General features: G+C 39.2%; 1 protein-coding gene across 1 annotated transcript; it reads left to right on the forward strand.

Annotated features, from left to right (window-relative positions):
• Positions 1-328: 328 nt before the first annotated feature.
• DUT (deoxyuridine triphosphatase) lies at positions 329-10,900 on the forward strand. Its single transcript, XM_084268327.1, has 7 exons — positions 329-353; positions 913-1,072; positions 2,543-2,634; positions 3,692-3,736; positions 9,036-9,110; positions 10,051-10,121; positions 10,558-10,900. Exons 1-7 carry the CDS (start codon positions 347-349, stop codon positions 10,612-10,614), a joined length of 507 nt encoding a protein of 168 aa, XP_084124453.1. The 5' UTR covers positions 329-346; the 3' UTR covers positions 10,615-10,900.
• Positions 10,901-13,565: the final 2,665 nt, after the last annotated feature.

Consider the following 13,565-nt stretch of genomic DNA (forward strand, 5'->3'; position numbering starts at 1 on the left):
ATTCATGAAGGAAGATGCAGGTTATTGGCAGGATTTGCAGCCATGCCAGCTTGTGGGAAGGGAGGGGGGGGCGGTTCTCTGAGGAGCTGGAGCAGCCGAGCCCCGGCGCTACCAGGCGCCGCCGCGCTCCTGCGCCGCTTCCCGCGCAGCGCCGTGACAGGGCCCGCGCTCCCACCGGCGGCCCCTAGCTCCGCCTGCCGACATCAAGCAGTGCAGCAGCAATCGCGTCCCCCAGCAACGCTGCGCGCCCACCGGGGTCCGTCCGCCGCAACTCGGCACCGCCACGCCCGCGTCCCGCGGAGGCCGGGGGCGCCGGGCCGCTGGCGGAGAGGCTGCGCAGCGCCGCATGGCAGGTAGACCCCGCGCAGGGCGAGAAGGGGACGCCGTCCCCCTTCGCCTGTGCCTGAGCCTGTTCCTGCCGGAGGGCTGCAGGGAGCGGCCGGGCGGGCTGAGGGTGGCACGATCCCCACACGGCAGCGGCGTTATGCTGGGCCGGCCCCTCAGGCGGCTCCTGCACCCTCGCGGGCACAGTAAGAGGGCGAGGGGGAATGGCGGGGGAGCACGCTGCGGGCCCGCTCTGCTGCAGGCCCCACCCCTCAGCGGGCCCCCAGCCGCAACCAGCAGGGCCGCCGGGCCATCGCGACTGACGAGTCACACCCCACACTCCTATGGGGCGGTAACCAGCCCCACGAGGAGCCCCTCAGTGAGAGCCCGCGAAATTGGGTGCTGAGGAGGAGCCAGGCGAGGCCATTCTCACCGGCGAGGGGTGGCGGGGTTGCAGAACGCAAAAAGCAGCCGGGGATGGAGCCATTTCCCCCTCTATTTCCGTTTCCAGTGGGTCGCGCCGGTTTTCGCGGGCTTTTCCCTCTGCTCGTCACAGCGGGTCCCCTTTGCCTTCCCGTCCCCACGTAGCCATGCCCTCCGAGGTCGTCCTGCATCCCTCCCCCAGCAAGAGGCAGAAGAGCTCTGTACCGGGGGAGCCCACCGCACGGCTCCGCTTCACTAAGCTCTCCGAGAACGCCTTCGCCCCCTCTAGAGGCTCTGCTCGGGCAGCGGGCTACGATCTGTACAGGTGAGGGTACCCCACGCAGTGGAGGAGCCCGTGCCACGCCTTGGTCCGGCCCGCCCGGCCCGTTCCCGCTCAGGATGAGACGCTGCGAGCCCCTCGGCTCGGGGCTCGGGCGGCTGAGAGGGCCCTGATGAGATAATTCCCTTGCTAAGCAAAGCCCCCCCGGAGAGGCTCCCCGGCTCTGCGGAAGACCAGAGCCGGCCTGATCGTTAGCTCCCTTGAACCTCCATTCCTCTCCATGTCCAGAGATCTGGGGTCCGGTCAGGCTGCAGCACCGAGTTCATCAGGCAGCGATGCAGCCCATGGCCGCCAGGCTTAACACATCAGCCTGAGATGCTGATGGCACCAGCATGGACTAGGTGCAGACCCACTGAAACAAGGCAGTGCGTGTGGGCCCCCCCTGCCAGCACTTACGCTTTCCTTTCCTCTTGGCTGTTGAGTGCTGCCTGCCAAAGGACATTGTGACAGTTTGATAACGCTTCTAACTGGAAACCCTGTGGGCTGTTGTGCAGACTTAGTTTTTGGTTTACTTTGTTCAAAGGTTTTTACCATGTCTGGGAATATCTGTAGCTAGTCTTGTGGTTGCTGGTGTAGTGCTTCTGGGATCAAATACAGTCACTAATTATTCTGAATGCCCTTCCAACTGCTAACTTCATTTCTTAGTATTACTTAGAATAACCTGCATTTTCTCTTCCTTTGCCTATCTGACTTCCTTCCTGAAGCTTTGCTTCATTCACTACACTTGACACTTTTCCTTTCTATTCCTTTTGGCTTACTGAGTTCATTTTTGCTCTTGTTCCAGTTGTGCACTGTACACCTGGAAAATGCCTGTTTCATAAAAAAAACTTTCAGTGCTTCCAAGTATTTATAAATAGTTTCTTCATCAAGGTCAAGATAAGCCTTAAACAAGTAGAACAGAACAGTCTCACTTGTGGTATTGTCACCAGTGCCTTTCAATAAGCCTCCAGTTGGGTAGCTTCAGAAAGTTTGTAAAAATCTCTGTAGTTTATAGTTCCTGCTAGAATCATGTGAATCATGAACTTCTGACCTGCTCAGAAAAACCCCATTGGTGCCTAAAATTTAATTTAATAGATTGAATACAGCTAGTTCATCTGCTGTAGAAAGAATTAGAAGAGTATATTATCCTTAAAGCTTCTGCTTTTGCACAAAAATTACACAACCCCGTTCACCTCATGGTTTAACTTGTATTTTTTTCTCTCTTACTGGTTAAAACATTTAGAACTAGCTATCTTAAGACCATGCTGTTCAAATAACACTACTGAAATCTTAAGCTAGCACCATCAACTTAGAATATCTTGTGTTTTAGAATCTGCATTAGAATTTGCAAATACATAAATGTTTCTTGTATAAATTCCCAGCAAGAATAATTCTGGGTAATCTTGTACCTTAAGTTGCAGAAAAGAAAAAGTTGATAATGTTCTATATAAACCAGTGTTTCTTTCTTTAATGTAGTGCCTATGACTGTGTGATACCACCCATGGAAAAAGCTGTTGTGAAAACAGACATTCAAATTGCACTTCCTTCTGGATGCTATGGCCGAGTAGGTAAGTAAACAAGGTATAAAAAGGCTGCAGAGTCATCATAGAACAGGTTTGACACCATCTTTCCATTTAGATTTTGCTTAAAGCTTTCAGAATTAGTCTGCATCTCACACAAGAGGTGTCAAATGGCTCAGTGATTTATTAAGCCTTGTAATAGATGTTTATTGTCAAATACATTTGAGATTTGGTGTATATCAAATGACAAAGATGATTAGAAAATTCTTAATCTATGTAAAACTTTATAAGCTGTGCAATAGTTCATTATTTCTCTGCAGTTTGAGAACTTGAATCACAAAGACCAGTAGGTAGGTAATGGACATACAGAATACACCCTGGATGTTTAGAAATTAACCCTGAAGTAAGTGTACTAGTGTCATAGAATTTGACTACTTTTTGTTACAGGATAGTTGTGAGAACCTGTACAAGTTATTTTACTATGTTTTGTGCATTTTTTTTCTGAATTATGTATACATTCTTGAAGTAAAAAAAGCAACAGCAGCTCCAGTGGAGGAGTGTGATGGAGTTTGCTCTGTCCTTTCATCTGAAAGGAGAATGTGAGTGTGTTTTTGTTATCCCAGACAAGGAAAGTTTTGAAGAGGCTAACATTTTAACACTTCAAAGTAGGCTAAGTACAAAAAAAAAAAAAGCCTGCACATCATTTAATTTCTCTGTGTATAACATTTCTAAGTAAATTACTTGCCAAATGTTGTTTTCCATTGTAACTGGGATGGATTATCCAAATAGTCTTTCAAGATTATTCCAAACCAAGATTAGATAGTCATCATCTGCTGCACCAGCTTTCCTTGCAGAAGCCTACTCTGAAATTGGTGATCTAAACAAATACATGCTTATATCAAGATTATGTATTGCAAGACTGCAATTGTATTATAGCCTGTAGCAGCTGTTATTTTAATGTATACATTAACACTTATGTAAAGTCGTATTTATTTTAGAAAGACTGTGGAAACAGTTCTTGCTGCCAACACACTAACCTATAATATTGTGTAAGAGTTTTAAAAGAAATAAATTATACTTACCAAAAAAATTTCTTGTTTTCTAGCACCACGTTCTGGTTTAGCTGCAAAGCACTTCATAGATGTCGGTGGTAAGATTTTTTGTTCTTTTTACTAAGACTTCGTAAATATTGATTGCAGAAATGCTCAATTTCACACTAACATGTTTAAATAAATAATACTAGCTTCATTGACAGTCTGGCAAAAGGAGATAATTGGGAAATACCTCAGAGAGCCCGTGTGTCAATTATTTTAAAACCTGCTGAATTATAAAAATATTACTGACTTGTAAAATACTATCTGTATCATACATTTGTAGGCAGTGCCTGGCATAGAAGTTATGGTTTGGTTTAGGCTTTAAAGATTACATGCTGCTTTCTTCATTTCAACTAAACATCTGTGTGTGGTTCTTTTCAGTGTAGCATAATAGCTGAATTAGATCAATGACACACAAATACTATTATGCAGAGACTACATAGGAAAAATATTCAAAACAAATGATAGAAAACACTGGAATACACCATTAGTGTGATTAGTTTGTTACTTAAAGAAGATTGCTTGCTAGGATGAAAAGAGCTTCAGTTACTCTTACTGATGAAAATGTAAGATGTAAATCAAATGAAATTTAAATTCATAACTTGAGACACTGCCTTAAAAATCATAAGTATTCTGAAACAAATAAAACTGAAATTTCACTTTCTACAAGCCTTTACATTTGGGTGGGGTTTTTTTGTTGTTCAGTACTAGCAGTAAATTTCTTTTGAACAGCATGTGTTGGTTTTTTTAAAGTGTTTTCATTTTTTTCTTTAATCTTGATTAGACATTCACAGATACCTCTCCAAAGACAATTACTATAGGCTATCTAGAGTCAGAAGCTGTCACAAAAGCTTCACAGTCCTTTTGCCATTTCCCTGTAACATCATTCACTTCATGTGTTGCAAGTTCCATTCCAGTTTTGCCACAGGACTGATCAGAGCACAGGGAGTTTCTCTGTGGATTGTATTGTAAAATGGCATCAACATTGCATGGATGCTCTCACTGCTCTGATGACTGTGGAATTACTCTGAGCACAGCTGTAACCACAGCAATTTTAACTAGCACTAAATATGTATTACAGTGTTCTAGTTGTACAGCAGTACAGTTATAAGTTAAATAAAATTATTTCTCCCTCCTAAAACCCTAAGCAATTTTTTTTTCTAGCAACAGATTGTAGTAAAAGAGCCAACACCTACATTTCTGCTGTAATGACATTAAGAAGCTGCATCTAATGGGTGTCTTCAAAAGTGCTAGGTGGCCAAGAGAGCACACTTTTTGCAAACACATATTTTGAGTCATCATGGAAGCTGACTAGAGAAGTGTGCTGAGAAGTTGTTCCTCTTCAGTTTTTTTTTGTTGGTTATTTTTTACCAGTTTGTTGTTTGGTGTGTGTGTTTAGTGTTAAACAAGAGAGACTTATAACAGTGATATTCAGCCTTTACTTCCTCATATGGTTGGCTTTAGAGGTAAGGAAAGGTGACTTCAGGCATCCTTCCCTTTCTGATACCAAGCCAGCCAAGAAGCAGAGCAATTCCCAGTATAATTCAGAGCTGTTGCAGAACTGTTATTCTGTCTGCTTTATGGCATATCAATGTCTGGTTGTGCCTGTGACACAGCTATGATAATCAGATGTTAAAGGGGAGCATCTATGCCAGCTTTGTCACTCAGGCTTTATCTTAAATAAGAATTGGCTCTTGCACGTCTGTTACACTAAGGTTTTTTTAAGTGTCACTGGGTAACTTACAAAAGAGCGCTAAGATGGGAGTTGAAGGTTCTGTACCCCCCTACGTTTCTGTAGTACACGTGGTCTACTATTGTGTGGTTCTTTAAAACAACACTTCTGGATAATTTTTTTGTGTACAGGAAAAAAAAATGCTCTGCAACAACCTTTTCAATCTGAAAGTTAAACTAGGAAATACCAGAAAGCAAGAAGTGCATAGCAGGGTGACCTACGTTCAGATATTAAAAAAAGATGACAGTTGACAAACCAGGAGTAAAAACTATTATAGACAGTTAGTAGAGGACTTCTTATTAAAAAGAAAACACACCAAAAAAACCCTGAAAAACTAAAACAATTGTTACAGAATTTTAACTAGTCCTGCAGAAGTACTTTTGTCACAACGAGGGCATTATCCATTTAAGTAAAAATATATTGCCAGAAGTTCTAAGGTTCAGGGAGAAAAATTGGGATCGTGCGAGAGTATGTTCAGAATTCACATCTGCTAGGTGTGGATGCTTTCCCAACAAGCGACATGCCAAACTTCTGACAGAGTAAGACAGAATGTCATCCTGCCAATTCCAATGCATGATTTTTCCAAAAATGACTTAGATGATTTCCACCCAATACACATAATTTAGAACAGGTCTTTAGTGCCCAGCAATGTGTGTGATTATTGCAAGTTGCTCTGCTGGAATAACTGAATGCCACAATCTGTAGAAGTATTACAAGGTATTTAGAGCTAAGCTTAGAAAATTGCAGTGTTTTAGTGAGGGTTTTTTTCCCTTTTAGTGAATAATACGAGTGATTAAAGTTTTCAGTCTTGCTGACTACAGTTCAGCCACAGAAATATTCATCAGTCTTTTCCATCATTAGTTACCAGAACTTTCAAATCCTAGACAGCCAGTCTCTGTCTCTAGCAGTAGTCAAATAGGTGGTTAAAGGAATTTGGTATCATCTGTTTGTAGAAGTATCTGTTTAGATAATAGCTTTTTCAACAAACATTGTAAAATAGATTTTAGTGTCTATACATAAAGCTGGCATTGTGCTAATACCATTCTTTAAAGATCAGGAAAGCAACCTGACTATATTCATTTCAAGATGTATTTTAACACTCCAGGAGGGGAAAAAGTGGTTTGGGGCTTAAAAAGGGGTAGAAGTACTAATGTGCTATTAAGCTCCAGTAATTTCAATTAAAGCTAAGTTTTAGGCAACTTTTCCAGAAAATAGCAGCAATGTTTTCTAGACCAAAGTGTTCATTAGCAGTTAAGCACAGGTACAATTTTTGTCATTACACAGAAATAAGCTTGCTTTCTGTCAAAGATAGGAAGGCTGAAAAGTTAATCCAAAATGACTTTAAGTAGCACCAGTTGTTCTGTTCTACACATTTTCTTCAGATAATTTCAGCAAGTGTGACAAGAGTTCCTTGCATATATAAATCTAATCATACTACTTAAATTCGCACATTTTATACATATAAGAAAATAATCTCCATTTAAATAGAATTAACCTGTAGTAATCAGTTTTGAGCATTGTGCTCTATCAGAGCAGAGCACTGTGTTATAACAGAAATAAAACTAACCCTCATTACGTTAAATTAGCAAATTCCATTCTCAATCTCTAATGCATAGCAATATATATCCCAGCATATGGTCTAGGAAAGATGTTGTCTTAGCTGTACAGAAGCACTCGAGAATGAATTGTCAAATTAAGAATTTATCCAAAGAGCTAATGATCTTCTGATATGCATTTGTGAGCATATGTACATAATTTTATATGCCAGATATGAATTCTGGCTTTCATCTCTCCAGCTGAGTGACTCACGTGAACAAACACACCAAATTAAGAGGCAACAGACTTAAGAATTTGAGTGATGCTTCAAATTATTTGTGCTGCTATTACATGTTTGTTGACTCTTTATAATGCATTTATGTATCATGGACTTAGTGTCCACTGTTGTACAGAATAAAGCAAGTTATTCGCATTGGACTCTTGAGCTAATGCTTAATGGCACCCCTGGTTTAGCAATTATGTAAGAGCTCTAGATTATCTGATATTTTAAAAAGGAGGAAGGAATGTTTTTTTGCTAGAAGGTGGGAAGTTTTTCATATCACTCTTTTATAGTTCAACCTTTTTGCTTATACACTTGACAAGTGTGCATAGGATTTGATTTTTTTTTAAACTTGAATTGCAACACTGGTGGTAGAAATTGTGCAAGAGAGCACTGTGATCACCAATGTAAGTGATATACTGTGATTCTTGATTTAGCTGAGGTGTAGTTAACTTTCTGAAAGCTGATCTAACCTAAACTAAATAAACAGTACAGGACCTGTGTATGTAGCTCAGGTACATGAAGCTATCAGCTGGATTGAGTGCTCTATATTCAAGAACTTCTGTAATAACTTTTTTTTTTTTTTAAAATTCTGGAACACATTCACATACAGCCAACCCTGTGTTTTGTTCACTGATGCTTCTGACAGTGCTCTGTATTTTTTGCTCCCCTTAAGCAATTGCAGACAGTTAAATACCAGCGAGTTACCTTGAGAACTGCATGTTTTCCTAAATTTTCAGAAATCAGGGGATACTCCCAGTGTTACTACCACCTAAATTAGGAAGCTGTTCAGAAATCTGATTGGATTAGCCCATAACATTACAAGGGAAAGACAGCTGTATAAATAGCTTTTTACACACTGGAACTAGTGCAGAGATTGTACAGTAACTATGGACCATATGTGCTGCAATATTTTCACTCAGCTGAAGAAACTAAGAAAAAAACCTTTAGATTTCTCCTCTAAACGTGTATATATTGTAGTTTAGCATTAAAATTTTCAAGATACAGTTGTGCTACAATTTCCTCTGGTGTTTTTAACCTCCAAAGGTAGTACTTTGTATGTATGAGTCCAGGAATAATCTGGAATACCTGTAATTTTAGTATTTGAATTATTTCAAATAATATTTTTGAAGCAGGCTTCAGAATACATACTTTGGTCTACAAGGAAGCCAAAACTTTAGTTTTTCTACTGGAAATACGCTTTCTGAATCTGCAAGAAAACACCCAAATAAACAGGCTGTTATTATTTTAATGTGTATTGGTAGATAATCTTCTGAAATATGTAGTTAATAGTTACATAACAATATAAGAGTAAGCTTGTTTTACAGTACTTACACTTGAACGTAGCTGAATGACAATCAATTCCTTAAAGTTTTAATTTTGTTACCCTGCCTGAGATAGGAGATTTGGATTTGTGCAAATCCATAGCTCTCAAATAAGATGTTAGAGTTAAGAACAGATTTTAGCTTGACACTCAAAGAGCTGAAGTTAGCAGAACAAATGGTGCCTGAATTTGGTACAGCTGTCTTGATTTCAGAAGGGAATTGCAACTAAAATTAGTAGAACAGTGATAAAACACTTCTTGATATGTGATGGTGTTTTTCAGTTCTTTTTCCAAGACTGATTAGCATTTTTTAGATATTTCAGTATTTCAATATGTGTTGTTTAATCGTGCATGAGTAGTATAAAGGATGTGAAAATGAGATACTGCAGTCATCCCCTAGTCTAAATCATATCTAATCTACTTATCTAACACACTGACAACATTTATTAACTGGATATCCCTCTTAATTCTTCCTTATGACAGCTGGTGTTATTGATGAGGATTACAGGGGAAATGTTGGTGTGGTCCTCTTCAATTTTGGCAAAGAGACTTTTGAAGGTAAGTGTTAAGCTTGGCAGAGCCTGTTTTCAGCCCTCTGACCAGAAATGAGAAATTTTCTTTAGAAGCCTATGGAGAATTAGAATTAGCTGGTAACATTTTTCTTCTTGCAGTTAACAAAACCATGGAATCTTAACAATGTCATGTCAAGAAAACATGAAAAGATTCCACTCCTAGAAAATTAAGCAGCACACAAAAAAAACATCCCACCCAAACCACCAAATCCACACCACCACAACACCAAACCAAAACCACTCTACACTTAACTGAGCTTTAGGTTCAGGTGCTGTACTGAAGGGAAACTTTGTATTAAATTTTTTTCTGCTCTCAAAAAAAAAAAAAAAAAAGATTTAGCTGAGTAGTATTTGAGAAAAACTTCCTAAGGATCCTGGGAAACATGAGTAAAAAGGTGTCATTTCCACTTAATTGTGCTGTCTCCCTGCAAAGGGTCAGTTTTAAGCCTCAGGGCTCAGTTACAATATTGCCAGTGTTTTTGTGGCCTTTTCTGCAGCTTCACAGTGCAGGAGTCATACAGAAGTTCTGTGAACGAGATTGGGTACTAATCAGAAATTCTGTCTCCTTTTGTCAGCTTTGTTTTTTTTCCCCCTGGAGAAATCAGTTGGTGTGTCTAGTTCACAAAAGGAGACACATTATACATACAGCTGTCTCTCTATCTCTGCAGTATTTATGTATAACAACACTTAGGACTCCACAGTATGGCAGCAGGAATGGAGATGCCTTCAGCTGGTACTGCTGCTAAAACCTCACCTTAAGAGGACTAAGAACAAGTCTAGCTTACCTTATATTTTTCTGGGACTATTAACATCTGCTTAACCAAGCGTTCACACTTCAGTATGTTCTGATACTCCTGAAAGTATACTCAGAACTACTGGTAGTTCATTTTTTTTAAGGAACTAAAACACTTTTTACTTCTTTGCAGTTAAAAAAGGGGACAGAATTGCCCAGCTGATCTGTGAACGCATTTATTATCCTGAGCTAGAAGAAGTTCAAGTAAGTAGCCAAAAGAAAAATATTTTTGCTATTTTCAACAATTGATAGTTTAAGATATTTGTACATAAGCTGAAATTTATGACATAGATAAATACTTTGCTTTAAAAGTGCTGTCAGTTAAAACTGCACAGTAGCATTGCTTCCTGAATAAAAATCTTAACGCTTTTCATGCATTTGCGTGGATTTTTTTGTAGTTTTCAGAGTTAAGAGGCACTTGAGAAACAATTCAGAATATATTAGAAACAGTTGTCTCACAATGTGGGATTTCTTCAAACTTCTGCAAAAGGTATTCTAACATACCTCAACTTTTTTGGTTTAGTTTCTCAATTACAGCTATTGTTATGATTAAATACCTTCCTCTGTGATAGAGTATATGTTGTATAGAAACAACTAAAGACACTAAACCAACTTACCATACATAATTGATGTCTTTCAGGCTCTAGATGATACAGAACGTGGTGAAGGTGGCTTTGGTTCTACTGGAAAGAACTGAAAATTACTTGAATGTGCTTTCGGTTGGGTTGTTGTTTGTTGGGGTTTTTTTTGTTACACTGTTTCTAAATTTTCATTTCAGTTACAAGTGGGATTTTGGAGTACAGTAAATATTTAAAGTTCTATTCCTACTTCTTTGCATCTACCCTCTTGTCTATTGTTACAGCAGCAAATTCATCTGCATTATGGGGAAAGGTGCATGACTGACTTGAGTTGCTGGATTATTTCCTTCTTTTCAGATGTTGGTCCTCAATAATAAGAATTCGTTGTTTATGACTTCATTATGGTCTTAATAAATAAATAAAGTAATGATCTTATTTTATTTTACTCACCTAAACTAAAATAGCTGACATTTCCCTTGCTAGTTTGTGTTAATCTTCTGAAAGCTGTCTTCCACATAGCTCAGTACTTCATGCTGAGACCACGTTTCATACAGAGTCAGTGATAATATGGGTATCGATAGGACTTCCCATTCTAACCCCTAAACTGGAATAAGGCAAAGATATTTCATATCACATCTTCTACAACCTGTAAAAGTTCTTGTGTTTCTGGTCAAAGCTGAAGTTCTGTCTTTGATCCTTAGCTGGTCCTCAAACAGCCGATTTTTCAACTTAATTGAATGAGTAGGTGATACAGTATTTGAGCTAAAAACCACAAGTTATCTGAAAATAATTGCCATATACTACACAAATGCTGTTGAAATATTTGTTGATAAATTAATAAGTGACTGTATGGAAGAAAGATTCTGATTTATTGAAACACTGCACCAAGTGGGGGTTTTTCAGTTCTATTTTGACCAGATAACACAGAACTCTCTTGGAATCTGGCCTGAACTCTGTTGTTCTTTAAGTGTGGGAATCTCTTAAATGACTTGAGTTTGAGTGAAAGAACATGCACACAGGATAAAGGACAAAAAAGAATCAAGCTTGAGTGTTTTGCCAATTTGCAGGAGAGAATTAGAAAAGGCTGTGAGGCTCTCAAACAGTAATTTTTTTACCTGCAGCTGTCTGTACTCTTTATACATCTTCTTAGCTGAAAGGTCACAGGTATGAAATACTGTGCTGTCATGAGTGTTTCAGTAGAGGAAAGGTAGGCCCTTTTGTAAACCATGATGGTCACAGCAGTCATCTCCTTGATAGTCTCAGATCATAATAATCCTGTTTGCATTAGTTTCATGTCCCTGTCTAGGACTAACCATTTCCAGTGAAATAGGTGCAAAAATACTGAACATTTCATACATATTACCCCTCCTTGCCCAGTGAGCTGGAAAATAAAATGTAATATGACAGCATTCAGATTCCATCAACCATAGGATAGTCATTAGATTGACTTGGCAATCCTGAAAACATCTTTGACTAGGGTCGGAATCTTCCCCTCTGTGTGCATTATACACTTATCAGTCTTTCCCCCCATCACATCACCATACTTAAACCTGTACACCCAGGCCTCCATAAACAGGCTTACCATGCAAAAGCCTGTTGGAAGCAAGCAGCTCATCACACCAATGAAGATTTAAATGAACTGGAAAAATTGACACGGAGTTCTTTCTGTTTAATAACCTGCTAAAAAGGAGCTTCAATTACCAAAGGCTATTTAAATGTCTTTAAAACTATGATCCTTCTGTGTAAAGCTGTTTCCTCTCGCTGGACTGTAAGCTGAGAGAAAGTTTTGCTGCTGGTCTTTTCTTCCCTTCCCACCCCCAAAGCAAAAAACCAACGGGGTACAACGATGCAAGTCCTTTTTAAAAAATACAGCAAGAGAACCTCCCTTGAAAAGCAACCCTCATGGAAAGCATTTAAATTTCGCTGATATTTATCATTCATTGCACCTCTTGGAAGCTGATTCTATTTCTGAAAGTAATACTAATAGTCCAGATAATGGGGAAAGAAGGAAGAGTAGTTCCTAGAAAACGCACTATCAGAATCTCGTAGACACATGAAAAAGAAACATAAATTTACAAATCCGTGCCTGCTGTAAGTTGTCAGACTGTTACCTAAGGATCATTACAAAAACAAGTTCACTTATTTGAAAAGTTGTATACTTGAGTTCCTTTTCATTGTTTCTCAATACTTCTTGAGTTTAAGGTTACTACAAACTCTTCCCAGCAGGACGTTAGAAAAGTCTGTTTGAAACAACGAAAATGCTTTCAGGCTCACCTCTATGCTGAACTCCTCCCTGTGCATCAAGGCATTGCATTAGGGTGACAAATTCTGGTAATTCCTTCTGTAGTTTTGGGGTTTTGCTTCACTATGAGTACCAAATCTATAGAAGACAAATGCTTCTAACCAGGCAACAAGTTTCCTACCCATGTATTCAAAGTTCTTAAGCTGATACTTGCTACTGCAGACCAGGGCCTGCATGGGAACCTGTAGAAACTTCTTGTATCGGTAGTGAGTAGAGAATTCTTAATTTGGTACTTCTGGTTCAAACCATCCTGTCTGGGTATTGTGTCCCTTTTCCAAGTTTTTTTTTTTTGTTTTTTTTTTTTTAAGTCTCAATTTCATTAACATGAACAGCAATACCCTGCAAATTATTTTAGTGTTCCCTTTTTCCATTAATGTAGCCTATGCCTCAGAAATATTTTATCTTCATATCTGGCAGACACACACAGGAAGCACAGAAACACCATCTGTTGCAGAAACTAGTTTTTAGCATCCATGGCTCTTACTCATACACCTTACCCTCTCCCTATAAACAAGGGGAAGAGGTTAGATTGGCATTTCTTCAGCAAGGTTTAAATTTTCCTGTTGATAATGATACGTTTTAAGCTTTAACTGGCACATTGAATTTTCAAAAGAAATCATCATGTTTAAAAAACTTTATATTGGAAAAAGGAATAGAGGACTGGGAAACATTAGGATCTTGTTCATTACTTTATCTGAGGTCTATCCTTCTGCTTAAATTCACAAGTTGTAAATTAGTTTTGAAATTCAGTGAAAAACTATGTCATTA

The sequence above is a fragment of the Gallinula chloropus genome (assembly GCF_964237585.1).
Source record: "Gallinula chloropus genome assembly, chromosome: 9".
Classification (NCBI taxonomy): domain Eukaryota; kingdom Metazoa; phylum Chordata; class Aves; order Gruiformes; family Rallidae; genus Gallinula; species Gallinula chloropus.

Bases quoted from the DNA above. Each gene is read 5' to 3' on its own strand.
- DUT (XM_084268327.1), top strand. The intron at 1,073-2,542 runs GTGAGGGTACCC...TCTTTAATGTAG, and splicing joins GCGGGCTACGATCTGTACAG to TGCCTATGACTGTGTGATAC. The intron at 2,635-3,691 runs GTAAGTAAACAA...CTTGTTTTCTAG, and splicing joins TGGATGCTATGGCCGAGTAG to CACCACGTTCTGGTTTAGCT.